This window comes from Calliphora vicina, chromosome 5 (assembly GCF_958450345.1).
Source record: "Calliphora vicina chromosome 5, idCalVici1.1, whole genome shotgun sequence".
Lineage (NCBI taxonomy): Eukaryota > Metazoa > Arthropoda > Insecta > Diptera > Calliphoridae > Calliphora > Calliphora vicina.
In genome coordinates this window covers 76645274-76662537 of record NC_088784.1, presented here as the reverse complement: position 1 = coordinate 76662537, position 17264 = coordinate 76645274, and the positions used below count along the sequence as shown (strand labels likewise).

Here is a 17264-nt window from a genome sequence, read left to right as displayed (position 1 = left end):
CAGGCACAGTTTTTCTGGATTTTTTATACCCTTCACCACGAGTGGCAAGTGTTAGTCATTCCGTTTGTAATTTCTATATTTTTCATTTGCAACCCCACAAAGTATATGTCGTTACTTTAATATATAAAAGCTCTAAATCGTGTTTTTTAAGTCGAAATCTGGGCTTACAAAAAAACTCGAGTTAGAGCCTTTCTATATTAAGGTAACGATATATTCTTTTTCGTTATAGATAGCGGAGTCAATCTAGCCATGTCCGACTATCTGTCTGTATGTAGAAATCAACTTTCCGTAGCCCCCAAATAACTTACATACATGATTCATACATTAAAATATCTGCTATACTCCCGGCTCGAGAAAATCCGCATACAAATATAAGAAAGAAAACCGGACATTGATTTTTGACCTATTTTTGATCTATATCTGAATTACTACTTCATTAATAAGGCAATATGGATATCTAATGATAGATATTTCAATAACCTTTGTAACGGCATATATAAGGCCGTAGTACGTCGGCCCACAATGGGTCAAAATTGGGGAAAACATTTTTTTTACAAAAAAAAAATATATATGAAAAAAATTTAAAAAAATTTCGGTTTTTTGCTCTCTGCAATGCTTCTATATATAATTTATTCAATGTTCAAGGATCTAAAAAACCAAAAAATAATTATGAAACTTGTTGCTCAGTTGCCTTATAAAGTATGTATTATTATTAGTTTTTTTTTCATCTCAGATAAGTTTATTTTGTTGTTGTTCTTTTTTAAGCTAAATTTAACAAATTTGTATTAATGAATAGGTAAAAGTTTACAATTCTTTGGATTGCAAAAAAAAATTTAATTTCGTAATAAAAAATAAGAGTAGAGAAGTTAGAAGTAGGAAGAGAAAAACAACAAAACGATCTTAGATTTTTCGCTTTTCAGAACATAAATTTTATATGTATATTCATTTAAATAAGTGTTATGTTTTGCTTTTTTTTTGTTTGTTTTTGTTGGTTTTGTTTAATAGTTTACATTCACATTCCAAAGAAACTTATGAAAAAAGTATAGAAATAGCGACCAAAATGTCGCTTTTTAATTGTATTTGAGTTAACTTAAGCCACATAATTGTATTGATTTTGATTATCCTTATCGCGTTCCATATAGTCACGATCAATAAGTGATTCAATGCGTTTTTTCAGATCAGCCGGCTGAAATAAAGAATTTAATCTTGAATTTAAAACAAATGTAAATAGTTTATTTTGTTATTAATCTTAAGTTTAGGTTAAACTGTGCAATTTTTGTGCTTTAAGTTTTACTAAACTATAGATAAACATATTTCAATATTCCTAATATAATCAATGATATTCAACTCACCTTGACAGGAAATGTTAACTGATTGAAAAGTTCAGTGATTAGTAAATTATGTGATAATGTTTTACGCATTTTCATAATTCGTACAATAGCAGCATCAATTTGATATTGACGATCTTGAAATACTCGTTCCTCTGTAGCTTTTTGTTCTTCCGTCTATTATACAACAAAATTAAAGGCATATTAATTGAAAATAAATAATATTTACAAATAAATTTAGTTTTTTTTCAACTCTTACCGTTTCTTTCATTTGAATTTGATTAATTTTAATGCGGAACAATTTATTGGTAAATTCATTATTATAATGGAATTGATCTTTATCTTCCACCTCACGACCCTTGGGTTCTTTAGTTATAACACGAGCACGACCACAGGCCAACGATTGTAATGTGCGACGCAATTCACCATCCTATGCAATAAAATAAAATATTTGTAAAACAAAAACATATAATAGCGTTTCCAATTGCATTTCAGAAGTTTTTAATTATATTTAGCGACAAACCCCAAATAGTTAATTGTTTGTAATAATAACTCACCTCAATATTTGTGGCCGCTACAATTTCCTCAAATGAAAATATGTCTCTATCGTTAAATAACAAGAGCACTAATGCTTGGAATAAGGAAACCATTAATTCTTTTGGTCCCTGCAAATAAAAAATAAATAAATAAAATTTTAATGCTTATTACGTTCTTTAAAAGCCATGAACGAATCATTTATGTATATTGTGAAAAAGACCCGTGTTTTACCGGATTTTTACAGTAGTTGCGGAAAAATTGATTCGATTCGAAAGAAAACATTTCGAATTTCCATTTATAAAGCATACTTGCAAATGATTTTCTTTTCGAATCGAATGACACAATAATGCCGCTGGTTTTTGGTGAATAATAGATGATTTTTTTTTTGACAAATCTGTTTTTAACGATTAAGTCTGTTTTTAAAGACTTTAAAAACTTAATTCGGAATTAAACAAGTAAGAGAGCTATATTCGGCTGTGCCGAGTCTTATATACCCTTCACCAAATTACACTTTAAAATACAAATTTTAAATATTTTTAGGTAAAGAAAATTTAAAAAGAAATTTTTTTTTTTCAAAATCTCCAAATGTTTTAAAATTTGTTTTTTTTTTTAAATTAAATTTTTAAAAAAAAATATTAAAATAAAAAAAAAAAATTTTAAAAAAAAAATATTAAATTTTTTTAAAAAAAAAATTAAATTTTTTTAAAAAAAAAAATTAAATTTTTTTTAAAAAAAATATATGACAAACAAATTTTTTTGTCAAAAAAAAATTCGGGTTAGAAAATATTTTTCCCGATTTTGACCCATTGTAGGTCCAACTTAATATAGCCTTATATACAGCTGCGGTCAAAATAATTGCACCACAACATTCATATTGTTATATAATAATATTGCATAAAATCTGTAACATTCATTTGTTTGGTTTTGTATAGTATTGTATTTAGTAACAATTATTATGGTTTGCAACGTTCTTAACACGTTATTATTAAAAGTAAAATATTGCTGTCTTTTGTTTTCGTATTTTTTGGGAAAAAAGAGACCGACCACCTCCTGCCCATAAAGATTCAAAAATTTTGAAAATTTTGTATCGAACTTGTATGCCAAATATATTTTTTCATTCCCCAAAATAAATTCTTAAATATTTTTGGTTTCGTTTTACTCTTTTTGTGACTCTTACCATCTATTTTTAATAAAATTCTGTTTGGGGATATTACATCCTGTGCCACCACGACATTGACCTTTTAGTTTGAAACCCAAATTTATATCAGTTTATCATTCCATAGACCATTCATATGGTCATAATTTTTTTGATTTATATCTGAGTATGATTTCATCAAGCATTTGATCATATAAGATTGAATTATTTATTCCACGTATTCAATATATTCTTAGAATGTTATAATAGAAAAACCACAATCAAACCATAATTTTGAAATCTGTGTGTTTGTAAGATAAGATGAATATATTATCTCAAATTTTGGTTGAAATTGGATTCGGAGGACATTCTATAAAAGTCTGATATCAAACAATATAATTAGTTTAATTATTTGACCAAAAAGTTATTGGTACTTGAATGTTGAAAAATGGTAATGCGACTTCGGAAATTTTACTTTTAATAGAGGATGTTATATTGTTATTGGTGAAACTTTTCTAGGATTTAAATAATTAAAATTTTGTTCTTGTAATGGTCAGCGAATAACTGCAACACTAGTCGTCACTTTTTACCACCGTGTAGAACATAAATGCCAGATTTTCGAAATGGAGTGTTATGATTAAAAGTGATAAGCGGTTGTGCTACCTAAAATCATTTCTAAATATCTATAAATAGTTTTATTCTGAATTATGTTCAAAAATCATTATTTTTAAACTAAAGTTCACATACACGACTTTTTTTGTTACTAAAAAAATTTGAAAAGTAAAATAAATTTTTTTGTTTTTAATTTTATTCATTTCGATATAAATAGATTCAAATTATAATTTTATGCCAATTTTTTAAAACGAAAATATATGTAAATATTCTATATTTTTTCGACAATTTCTTACGATGGTGCTATTATTTTGACTGCACAAAATCTGGGTATTTTTCAAAAATACCATTTAATTGATTGAAAGGTCAATATTTCTTAAAGAAAACTTTACTCATAGAAGAAATAGAGATTAATTTACGATCTTATATTATATTTAATTAAAATTACTATGGAAATGAAAATATTTCCCATGTTCATTGCTTTAAGGTTCTGTGGTGCTATTATTTTGACCGGCACTGTACATCGTTGCAATGGACTTTGAAATATCTATCATTAGGTATCCATATTGTCTATATTAAAGGCTTGGTAATTCAGATATAGATAAAAAAAAATAGGTCAACAATCGATGTTGTCCTGGTTCGGCCCAAAAATGAAAACACGACTACCTCGATTTTTTAGCCTATTTTTAACCTATAACACGATGTACATAAACAATATGGATATCAAATGAAAGGCATTTCATCAGACCGGGGATGGGTCCAAAAATGTTCATTAAAATTTTTTTTTTAACAAAAATTGATTTTCCCAAACATTTTTTTCAACCATAATTTTTTGTTTCCCATAATTTTATTTTAACGATAATTGTTTTCAATCTTTATCTTAAAGTATACGACGGTGAAGGGAGCCGAATTAAGAACTCTAACTTGATTTTTATACCCTTCACCTTCATGAGAAGGGTATATATAAGTTTGTCATTCCGTTTGTAATTTCCACAATATAATTTTCCGACCCTATAAAGTATATATATTCTGGATCCTTATAGATAGCGGAGTCTGTCTGTCCGTCTGTTGAAATCAATTTTCTGAAGACTCAAGATATGTTCGAGATCCAAATCTTCAATAATTCTGTCAGACATGCTTTCGAGAAGTTTAATATTTAAAATCAGCAATATCGGTCCACAAATGGCTGAGATATGAGGAAAAAACCAGGACAACCTCAATTTTTGACCCCTTTTCGACATATATCTGGATTACTAAGTCATTAATATAGACAATATGGACGTATATAAGACCATAGTAAGTTGGACCTACAATGGGTCAAAATCGGAAAAAATATTTTTTAACCCGATTTTTTTTAACCAAAAAAAAATTTAAAAAATAAAAATTTTTTTTTTCAAATTTAAAAAAAAATAAAATAATTCGAAAAATTTGTTTTTCCAAAAAATGAAAAAAAAAACACTGGAAAAAAAATTTTTTCCTACAAATATTTAAAATTTATATTTTGAGTATAATTTGGTGAATTTGGGTAGATAAGATTCGACACAGCCGAATATAGCTCTCTTACTTCTTTTTCGAAAATTCGTTTAGAAATAGAAAAACTTCTCAAAATTAATAAAGATTGTTCATGCCTTTCAAATTTAACGCATAAAACAATTAAAAATAAATAAATTGAATTTTTGAAAAGAAAAATACTCACCCCATCAAAACGTGCTTTCAGCACACAATTCCCCAGTGTGGGTTGCCATTGTAATTTACGTCCACTGTGCTTAGCCAAATAGAATTTATTGAATACCTGCTGTGGTTTCACCAATTGAGGCGGCATATTAACCTCTGTCAGTGGATATGTTGGCCAATATCCCATTGTCAATATACTAACGGTCAGATCGATACTTGTCAATTCACCCTCCATATTCGCCACATATTGTTTAAACGAAATATTTATGTCACGACTCAATTCCATGTCCTTGAACATGCCCTCTAATTTCGAGGTAAAACCGCCACCACATTCCTGTTTCAATTTCGAAAGCATACTCTTTTCAGCATCTACAGAGGCTGATTTTCCCACCAGTAATCGTTTTGATAAATCCTATAGAAGTACAACAATAAATATCTGTAGAGAATATAAATAGTTTAAAAGATATTACACTTGATATACCTTTTTATAGAAGGCTTCGAAAACATCTTTGCCATGTATGAAACGGAAAAGTACCATGATTTTATCGAGTATTTGTTCCAGTTCTTCTTCAGTGGCTTCCTTGTTGCCAGCGCGTAATTTCATGTCAACATATTTGGCTGAAAAAAAAACAAAGCAAAACACATAAATTTTGGTTAAGTTATATTTTTTGGAAAAAAAAACAATTTTTAAATTTTTTGGTAATACATTCAATTTGTATTAGTTTTGAATTGCCAGAAATTGAATCATTCAAAGATTGAATGAATTCTGTTATGAATTAATTAAACGATGAATGAATTTTATTTAAATAACAATTACTTTCACTGTTCCCTTTTAATTGAGTTAAATTGGAATCATGTACTTTCTTTTTTTGCTAAAACTTACCTATTAATTCAGCTGGTTTATTGGTTCTTTGATTTATAAAGAATTCAAATGCTTCGCGCAATGAATTTGTAAATTTATCATTACGTTCGAAACATGTGCGCACAATAATATCAAGTTTATCTTTGAAATCCAATAAATCTTGTACCATACTCTTGTCCTTTTCGGGATCAATGACAATGGTGCGACCCTTCTTTTTGATGTAACCATTAAAGTTGCCACACAATTCGGCGGTACCATTTTTAACACGACTTAATAAACTATACAATATTGATAAATCAGTCAGTCTATTCTCTTCCAAAAGGGTGTCTAGGCCTTTTTGTAGAATTTGTGTTAAATGTTCGGCAAGTAGTTCTTTTTCCACGGTATAAATTAAAGGATGTCTGTAAAAAAAACAAATATTTATTATTTAAAATTGAGAAAAATAAATAGAATAACTCACTTGGTACTCGAATCTAAATAATGCAGTAAACGTTCATTTTCTTCGGCCAAACGTTTATCGACATGTTGCAGATATTCGGGAACATCCAATTCTTGCATTTTACGTTGACCTTCGGCCTGATACAATTGTCGTGTGGCTATTAAGAATTTCTCCTCGAAGGCGGCTATGTAGATTTGTAAATCACACAACATGCGTATAAGACTCTTTAGAAGTCCACGATCGACGGCATCACCATTGCGCTCCTTCTCGATCAGCATTAGTAAACCCTCGACGGTACGTTTTTGTACCAACGAATTAAGTGCTATATGAGTGCGAAATAAATCTAGACCCATATCCCTAAAATATATAGAAAATGAAAGGTTGGTAAATAGTTGTAGTTAAGCTGGAGGCAGGTAATCAGAATTTACCATATAGATTGTACTGTTGGATTTTGTAAAACATATGTACGATCTAAATATAAAAATATACTACGCATCATTATCATTTGCTGGCAATATGATAACCACCAATCATTGATTTTCTTTAAGAATACCTACAAAATTAAATACAAATAATACAAATGTTTAAATGTTTTATTAATTTCATAATAAATTATTTACCAATTTATCCATGCTGCCGCCCGTGAATGTATCGACATTACGTTTAACATGAGCCTCGGTTAAATCTTTTAATTTTGCATAGAGTTGAGCATCCATTTTATGACTGCACATATTCTCCACAGCCTGATATAATTCTTCCAGAGAATATTTAATAGGTCGGGATAATTGTATAGCAACAACGGCTTCTTCCAGTTTCTGACAAGTACTTTCTGAATAATTTTCAGGCAGTGTGGGTTTTACTGAAATGAGAGGGTATTGCTAAAATAATCAATATCTGTATACAAAATAATTTAATGAAAATTTAAGCGTGGCGAATTTTATCATTTTCCAGAAAAGAATTGTTATGCAGTGAAAGCAAGGATGAAGAAATTTTAGGAAAAACTAAATTATATATATATAAACTAAAGACTACCTGGAAAGCAGAGAGCTTGACTTTATACAATCTTAAATAAATATTATAATATTAATAATAAATATTTTCATTTGTCTCCCTCACGGCACTCCAACTATAGCCACCTAACATATGTTGTTCGTAAAATCATAATAATCCCGTTAAAATCTAGCACAGTGGTTATAAATTCGTATATTTAAAACAAAGTTTCGAATGAATTAGTTCTTAATTCCATTTTTTAAATCAATATAAAGTTTATATCTTAACCATTTCGTTAATGAATTCATAGGCTTAATTCCTTTGTACTTCAAATGTATTGAATTCATTACTTTGAGAATTCATTCTCGATATACATTAGTTCCTTATTGAATCATTAAAATTTTGATGAATTCAAATCAATTACAAAATAGCTTTAAAAATGTATTGAATGATTCAATTTATCTTCAATTAAAATTTTTTTAAAAAATGTATTTTAAAATTGTTATTAAATCTCATAAATGATTCATACATAAATATATCGGGAATTCTTCCGGCTATTTAAAATCGAGACAATCGGTCCACAAATGGCTAACTAAGATATAAAAAAAGAAGTAAGAGTGCCGAATCTTGTATACCCTTCACCAAAATATACTTCAAAATAAAAATTTTAAATATTTTTAGGTAAACAAAATTTATTTTTTTTTTTGCAGTTTTTTAATTTTTTGGAAAAAAATTTTTCTTTAAATTTTTGTAATTTTTTTTTTTAGTTTTTTAATTTTTTTTTAATATTTAGCGAAAAAAAACTTTTGGTGAAAAAAAAATTGGGTTAAAAAATATTTTTCCGATTTTGACCCATTGTAGGTCCAACTTACTATGGTTTTATATACATCATTGCAAAGGTCTTTGAAATATCTATCATTAGATATTTATATTAATGACTTAGTAATAATCCAGATATAGCTCAAAAATAGGTCAAAAATCAAGGTTGTCCTGGTTTTTTCCGATTTTGCTGATTTTAAATAGCAAACTTCTTGAAAGCATGTCTGACAGAATTATTGAATATTTGGATCCCGAAGATATCTGGGGTCTTCAGAAAATTGATTTCAACAGACAGACAGACGGACATGGCTTAATGACTCCGCTATCCAGAATATATATACTTTATAGGGTCGGAAATGAAAAATGTAGAAATTACAAACGGAATGACAAACTTATATCAATCACCCTTCTCACAAATGTGATGGGTATAACTAGGACAACCTAGATTTTTTACCTATTTTTATCTGGATTACTAAATCATTCAATATCCAATAATAGATATGTATTTCAAAGGCCAAAGTAAGTCTGACCTACAATGGGTCAAAATCGGGAAAATATTTTTTACATCGAATTTTTTAAAAAAAAAAATGTTTTTGTTATAAAATTTATTCTACAAATTAATTTAAATTTAAAAAAAAATAAAAAAAAATAAAAATAAAAAAAATTTTGCCATAAAATTCTTTTCGCTAATAAATGAAAAAAAGTTTTAAAAATGTCGAATTTTTTTTTTTATTTTTTTCAATTTGTGTCTATTAGATTTGAAATAAAAAAAATTATCATTCAAAGGTTGAATGAATTCTGTTATGAATTAATTCCATTATAAATTAATCCAACGATGAATGACTTCTATTTAAATAAAAGCCTTTGAATGAAGCTTAACACATTCGCTACCATGTGGCCCACCGGTGGTTCCATGTGCACCACCGGTTTCATACAGGATTTCACAGATGACCACCTTTAGTTTGCAAAGCTTTGTAGAGGTCGTAACAAATACGGACAGATATTAAATGAACTTTTGTTAGCAAAATTGGAGCAAATTGGGTAATAAAAAATCCTGTTTATTTCATGAAGATATGCTGGGTATTTGTAGTAACGTCTATCACTATCACTGGGTATCGTAGTGATAGTGATAGACGTTACTACAAATTTTCAATTTGTTAAGCAGTAATAAGTAGGTAGGATTGTAAGCTCTTCAAGTTTCTCAAAAAAAGTATCTTATTATTTTAGATGAGAAGTGAAAAGGAGGCATTATAATTTAAAGTTTCCTGAAATTTGCTCATACTTTAAAAGTGAGAAGTGAAAAGGAGGCAGTGTTGTTAATTCTTTACATGAAAAGGAGGCAATATATTAAAAACTTAAAATTTCCTAGTTTTACCAGAAATTTTTTAATTTTTTTCTTTACAAACCATTTCCTGAAAATTTTGCATCACGTGATGCGATTACATACTTGGACCATTTCGTTTTTATATACATAGTATATAGAAGATAAGACGAAAAAACTTTTTTCCAAAATCTCAATTCGTCGTGAAAATGTGTATACATTGCATACATTTTGACATAAATTAAACTTTTATAAAAAAAAATTTTTGAATATTTAAAAAATTCTAATATTGATAAGAACTAGCCACAAACATTTTTAAATCGATATAAACATGTACTTCAGGCAATGGTGTCTGATTTTTTTAACAAAATGTTTATATCATCGAGTATTTAAAATTTCTTCACAAATTTTATTAAAAAAAAGTAAGAGTATAATCGGCTGTGGCGAATCTTATATACCATTCTCACCAAATTATACTTCAAAATAAAAATTTTAAATATTTTTAGGAAAACAAAATTTATTTTATTTTCAAAAAAAACAAGTAAGAGTGCTATATTCGGCTATGCCGAATCTTATATACCCTTCACCTTTGTTGTGGATGCATTATTATTTTTTATAATTAGTATATATGTATGTACAGCATCCTAAATTTATCAAGAACACAAAAAACAACAACGCCAAACGAAACAAAACACCAAAAGAAAAAACAAAAACAAAATACGCAAGCCAATGAAACCAACACACATCCAAACATACGTTTAATTGTTTAAAAAACAACAACGCCAAAAGAAACAAAACACAAAAGAAAAACAAAATACGCAAAACATGCACATCCAAACATACGATTTGTTGCTGTTTTGTCAAAAAAACCAACACACAACCAAACAAACGTTTAGTTGTATAAAAAACAACAACAACGCCAAAAGAAACAAAACACAAAAAAAAACAAAATACGCAAAGCTTGCACATCCAACCATACGTTTTGTTGTTTTTTTGTCAAAAAAAACCAACACACAACCAAACAACGGTTAGTTGTATAAAAAACAACAACAACGCCAAAAGAAACAAAACACAAAAAAACAAGTAAGAGTGCTATATTCGGCTATGCCGAATCTTATATACCCTTCACCTTTGTTGTGGATGCATTATTATTTTTTATAATTAGTATATAGGTATGTATGTACATTGCCCACTTTCAGCGTACAGCATCCTAAATTTATCAAGAACACAAAAAACAACAACAACGCCAAACGAAACAAAACACCAAAAGAAAAAACAAAAACAAAATACACAAGGCAATGAAACCAACACACATCCAAACATACGTTTAATTGTATAAAAAACAACAACAACGCCAAAAGAAACAAAATACGCAAAGCATGCACATTCAAACATACGATTTGTTGTTTTTTTGTCAAAAAAACCAACACACAACCAAACTAAACTTTAGTTGTATAAAAAACAACAACAACGCCAAAAGAAACAAAACACAAAAAAAACAAAATACACAAAGCTTGCACATCCAAGCATACGTTTTGTTGTTTTTTTGTCAAAGCATGCAATACATTGTGTTTTTTGATGAAATTTTCAGAGGTTGTCTCGGATTTTTGCTCATATCTCCGTTATTTATGGACGGATTTTGCTGATTTTAAATAGCAAAATTCTCGAAAGTATGTCTGACAGAATTGTTGAAGATTTGGATCCCGGAGATATCTGGGGCCTTCAGAAAATTGATTTCAACAGACAGACAGACAGACAGACGGACAGACAGACAGACAGACGGACATGGCTTAATCGACTCCGCTATCTATAAGGATCCAGAATATATATACTTTATAGGGTCGGAAATGAAAAATGTAGAAATTACAAACGGAATGACAAACTTATATATACCCTTCTCACGAAGCTGAAGGGTATAAAAACAAAATACGCAAAGAATGCACATCCAACCATACGTTTTGTTGTTTTTTTGTCAAAGCATGCAATACATTGTGTTTTTTGATGAAATTTTCAGAGGTTGTCTCGGATTTTTGCTCATATCTCCGTTATTTATGGACGGATTTTGCTGATTTTAAATAGCAAAATTCTCGAAAGTATGTCTGACAGAATTGTTGAAGATTTGGATCCCGGAGATATCTGGGGTCTTCAGAAAATTGATTTCAACAGACAGACAGACAGACAGACGGACAGACAGACAGACAGACAGACAGACAGACAGACAGACGGACATGGCTTAATCGACTCCGCTATCTATAAGGATCCAGAATATATATACTTTATAGGGTCGGAAATGAAAAATGTAGAAATTACAAACGGAATGACAAACTTATATATACCCTTCTCACGAAGCTGAAGGGTATAAAAAATTTTCCAATTGTTTTTTTTTAAATTTAAAAATAATTTTGTTTTTCAATTTTATATATGAGGCTATCAGTGCAAAAGTGGTGTAACCCCAAACTACTTATTTAGTTATTTTGCCACATTAGTTTGTAATATTATGCTCTGTGCAAAAACGATTTTTTTCAGCTCCATCTGATTTTGAATAAATGTAGCGTAATGTAAGAACTGTATGTACCACAAACAAAAATCTGGGTTACTTCACTTTTGCACTGATGGTCTCATATTTAAAGGTATTTTTACACTACAATACTTATCAAAAACTCATGTATCATAATACAATTTCATAGTCTAAACAAACATTTTATTCGATTTTCAAATAACACAAATAATTTTTTGGATTAACGGTCAGTATCCAAATTTTTTTTAAAACAATTCAAAAACTTTTTATTTTCTTATGTACCGGGTATGTATTTATAAATTCAAATAAAAATAAAATGCAAATGTAGTAATACACAGTATTGTCGTCTTTAAATACCTCAATAAGGTTTTTTAACGTGTGTTTTTATTTTTTTAATTTCCTGAAAAATCTTTCCTAATAAGAATAAAACTATTGTCAAAAACATAAACCCAGTTTAATGAAAATTTCGATTTCTACAAAATTCAACTAAAAATTAAAGCTATTATTATATTTATAAGTTTTAGTAATTCCTAATAACCCTCATTAACACGAAGTCTGGTTAAATGTTAACCAATAGTTATACTGACAGTTTTCATACAAAAATAATTTTAAACGACAGTATAACTATTAGTTAGCTCCTAACCAGACTTCGTGTTAATGGGGGTTAAACCAACAATTATTATCTTACAATTATCGGAAAACTTCCAAAATATACAAAAAAAAAATATGGTTTTGACAAAATCTCTAAACTTACCTTTAAAGTTTTTAATAACAATCTTTTTAACATCACCCGGTTTGGAGGCATTGTTGGTTCCCATTTTGTTGAAAAACGCTGAGGTTGTTGTCGATGAGCGATGATCATTTAGATGAGCTGTTGTATCCAACATGGAGAAATTTGCACGACGTTCACCATTTGTGCCAATGCCACCAGGTCCGCCGCTATTCAAATTGTTATTACTGCCGGAACGTTGCATGGCGTTTGTATTTTGTTGACCCAAAGCAATGCGTCCACCGACGCCGGACGCTGAATTCGATTGAGCTGCTGCCGCTGCTGAAGTTGAGGGACCAAAAAAATCGGCCGATTTTCTAAAACGGTTATTGATATTTTCAGTATCCTGCTGATGTAGTATCTCTGTTGCTGTTTCTGATGATTTGTATTTTTTCGAGGCGCTCATAGTTCGCCGCTCGTACGACACGCTAAGCAGCGCTGTCAACGCTTATGATTGTAGGGTCGTTTCGTTGTTTTTGCTATCATTGAGTGAGTAAAATAAATATTATGTATGGAAATATTAAACAAACAGCAAAAGAATCAGCATTAAAATCAAAACACACAAACATATACCACAACAATAAAATATAGCAGATGACCGACCCAGCAAGATCGAACGGCCAGAAAATATCTAGCAAGCTGCTTGTCTTATACTATAATACTATTATACTCGTATACTATTTTAATGCAAAAAAAACCGGACCGTGCAGCAATATATTTACAAAACAAAGCTGGAAATATTTGCAAATCACAATTATTCTTACTTTTACTTTAAACGCCAACAATAATACGTTCCTTCTTCGTTTAATGCCGACAATATGTAAAATTTTACTTTTATTTTTGGTTGTCCAACTGTTGTGGCCGAAAATATACGATACAATTCAGTTCAGGGTGTCTTGTCTCTTTTTTGTCTTTCTTTTGTTATTCTGTTTCTTAACAAAACGTTAATTCTTATTTAATCACTTTGTTTTGTTAATATATATTTCATAGATTTCAACATTAGAAATGGTTTACTTTTTATGATAAAATTATAAACGAAAAACTTTTCAATTGTTTGCTCAATAAGACTGGACGTTTTGGAAGATATTTTTCAGGTGCTTCTTCTTTTATTATTTGGCCTGCTGTTCTACACTCGGTGTTACCAGAAGTCTACATTTGAAATATGTTATTCTCCAAATAAATATGTATAACTCTTTTATTTTGTTTATTCTGAAGCTGAAATTGAATGTATTTTTGCATTATAATATCAAAAATTTAATAATAAAACCTAAACTTTGTGTATCACAATCGGTTAAAAATTTTAATTAAAAATATATAGAAATATTTGCAAAAATTTAATTACTGATTAAAAATTATCCTACAATGGCAACACTTAGTAAAAGTATGCCGCTACTGCGGCTTGTCGGCAGAATTTTGCAAATATTTTTTATTTTGACATTCGTAATGTGCTTTACAAAGTGCTGCCAAGTTTATTTATTTGCAATGTGACGGCATGTTAGAGATGAGAAAATGAAAAGTAAACAAATATAATAATAATGCAGCAAAATATACCGGAAGTGAGAAAATTGTTTATTTATTTTAAAAACAAATTGATATTTCATTTTCAAAATTTGATACGAGCCCGACCATATAATACCCTACACTAAGTAAAAGAGCAAATACATTTTTCTTTTAAAGTTTCAATAATTTATATGGGGCTATGACCAATTATGCACCGATCACCATGAAATTAGGTCGTTTGATATATGTCTATATGAAAGTTTACTATGTTGAATTTTGTGAGTATACCAACATTTTTAAGCGATGTATGAACGTTAAAGTGATTTTCGGAAGCGGGTCTATATGGGAGCTATGACTAATTATGGACCGATCGTAACAAAATTTGGTGACATGAATTTTGTATATGGGGCATTTCATGTCAAGTGAACCAACTTTTGAAATGGATGTCTTCCGATCGGGATGAAATTTGCACCAAGGTTAGCTCTATTGGATAGTAACTCAGACACAATTTTTCAACAACATCGGTAGAGAACTCTCTGAGTTATAGGGGGTAAAATTTTGACAATTTGGTCAAACAGGGGTTTTTTCTTATCCATGTAACTTATTACCTATTGTTCTTAGCAAAATGTGTCCCAAATAGTATAGATAGCTATTTCTTCTATCTTTCGAAAAAAAATATTTAAAAAAAAAAATAAAAAATTTTTAATATTTTTTTTCCGAAATCAAAAACTTTTTTGACTTTTTTTTTAAATGGGTCCTTTTTTTTTCTTAAAATAAAGTTTAGATATTTTCCTTGAACACCTACTTGGTCGCTTAGTGGGATGCGAGTGGGATATCTATCAAAATAAATATTTTGTAACTCAAAACATAAAATTTTTGACTTTTTTTGCAAAATCAAAAACTTTGTTGACTTTTTTTTTCAAAATGGACCCTTTTTTAATCTTTTTTTTTAGGTCAAACAAAAGCTTAGATATTATCCTTGAAGACCCTTTTGGTCGCTTAGTGGGATGCGAGTGGGATATCTATCAAAATAAATATTTTTTAACTCAAGACTTACAATTTTTGACTTTTTTTTTTGCAAATACGATTTTTTAAAATTTTTTTAAAATTTTTTTTGTAGTCAAAAGAAAGCTTAGGTCCATTCCTTTAAGATATTTTTAGTCCCTTAGTGGGATGCGAGTGGGATATCTATCAAAATAAATATTTTGTAACGCAAGACATACAATTTTTTAATTTTTTTTTGCAAAATCAAAATTTTTTTCCAATATGGGCCCTTTTTTAATTTTTTTTTTTGCTCAAAAGAAAGCCTAGGTCCATTCCTTTAAGATATTTTTAGTCCCTTAGTGGGATGCGAGTGGGATATCTATCAAAATAAATATTTTGTAACAATTTTTTAATTTTTTTTTGCAAAATCGAAATTTTTTTCCAATATGGGACTTTTTTTTAAAAATTTTTTAAAAAGGGCCCATTTGGAAAAAAAATCGTATTTGCAAAAAAAAAAGTCAAAAATTGTAAGTCTTGAGTTAAAAAATATTTATTTTGATAGATATCCCACTCGCATCCCACTAAGCGACCAAAAGGGTCTTCAAGGATAATATCTAAGCTTTTGTTTGACCTAAAAAAAAAGATTAAAAAAGGGTCCATTTTGAAAAAAAAAGTCAACAAAGTTTTTGATTTTGCAAAAAAAGTCAAAAATTTTATGTTTTGAGTTACAAGATATTTATTTTGATAGATATCCCACTCGCATCCCACTAAGCGACCAAGTAGGTGTTCAAGGAAAATATCTAAACTTTATTTTAAGAAAAAAAAAAAAAAAAAAAAAAAGGACCCATTTTAAAAAAAAGTCAAAAAAGTTTTTGATTTCGGAAAAAAAATATTAAAATTTTTTTATTTTTTTTTTTAATTATTTTTTTTCGAAAGATCGAAGAAATAGCTATCTATACTATTTGGGACACATTTTGCTAAGAACAATAGGTAATAAGTTACATGGATAAGAAAAAACCCCTGTTTGACCAAATTGTCAAAATTTTACCCCCTATAACTCAGAGAGTTCTCGACCGATGTTGTTGAAAAATTGTGTCTGAGTTACTATCCAATAGAGCTAACCTTGGTGCAAATTTCATCCCGATCGGAAGACATCGATTTCAAAAGTTGGTTCACTTGACATGAAATGCCCCATATATAAAACTTATTTGGAGCGCAATTTGTGGAGATACATTTATAAATTAAACATTTATGACCGATGAAGTCCAATTTCGGAAGGACATTTGTATGGGGGCTAGGTGAAATAATAGACCAATTTCAGCCAGTTTCAATAGGCTTGGTGCTTGGGCCAAAAAAATAATATGTACCAAATTTGATCGAAATATCTTAAAAATTGCGACATGTACTCTGCGCACAAAGTTTACATGGACAGCCAGCCAACCAGACGGACGGACATCGACTCAGAAAGTGATTCTAAGTCGATCGGTATACTTTAAGGTGTGTGTGAGACTAATATTTTTGGGCGTTACAAACATCTGTACAAACGCATAATACCCTCCCCACTATGGTGGTGTAGGGTATAATAATTTAAGAGGTCTTTCCTGAGCACATAATTATAATTAAGTCGACTTTTAAATACCATCCACTCATAATTGGAATTCATATTTTATAAAGCACAAATTGCGCGCAGTCAGTGGCAGTGGAATTAGTGGAGCGTCTTCCCCTTGAGACAACAAGTCTCTCCGTCTGTACAAATGGCTTTAAAAAAGGGAGGTG

The 17264-nt window shown here is 29.3% G+C and overlaps 1 protein-coding gene across 1 annotated transcript; it reads right to left on the bottom strand.

Annotated features, from left to right (window-relative positions):
• Window positions 1-687: 687 nt before the first annotated feature.
• Window positions 688-14122, bottom strand: Cul4 (cullin 4). The gene is made up of 12 exons (XM_065511359.1): window positions 13769-14122; window positions 12990-13483; window positions 7208-7446; window positions 7016-7140; window positions 6609-6944; window positions 6170-6549; window positions 5768-5904; window positions 5309-5698; window positions 1886-1993; window positions 1588-1758; window positions 1353-1505; window positions 688-1186 (listed from the first exon to the last, which is right to left on the bottom strand). The coding sequence occupies exons 2-12, from the start codon at window positions 13408-13410 to the stop codon at window positions 1091-1093; spliced, it is 2556 nt and encodes an 851-aa protein (XP_065367431.1). The 5' UTR covers window positions 13411-13483; window positions 13769-14122; the 3' UTR covers window positions 688-1090.
• Window positions 14123-17264: the final 3142 nt, after the last annotated feature.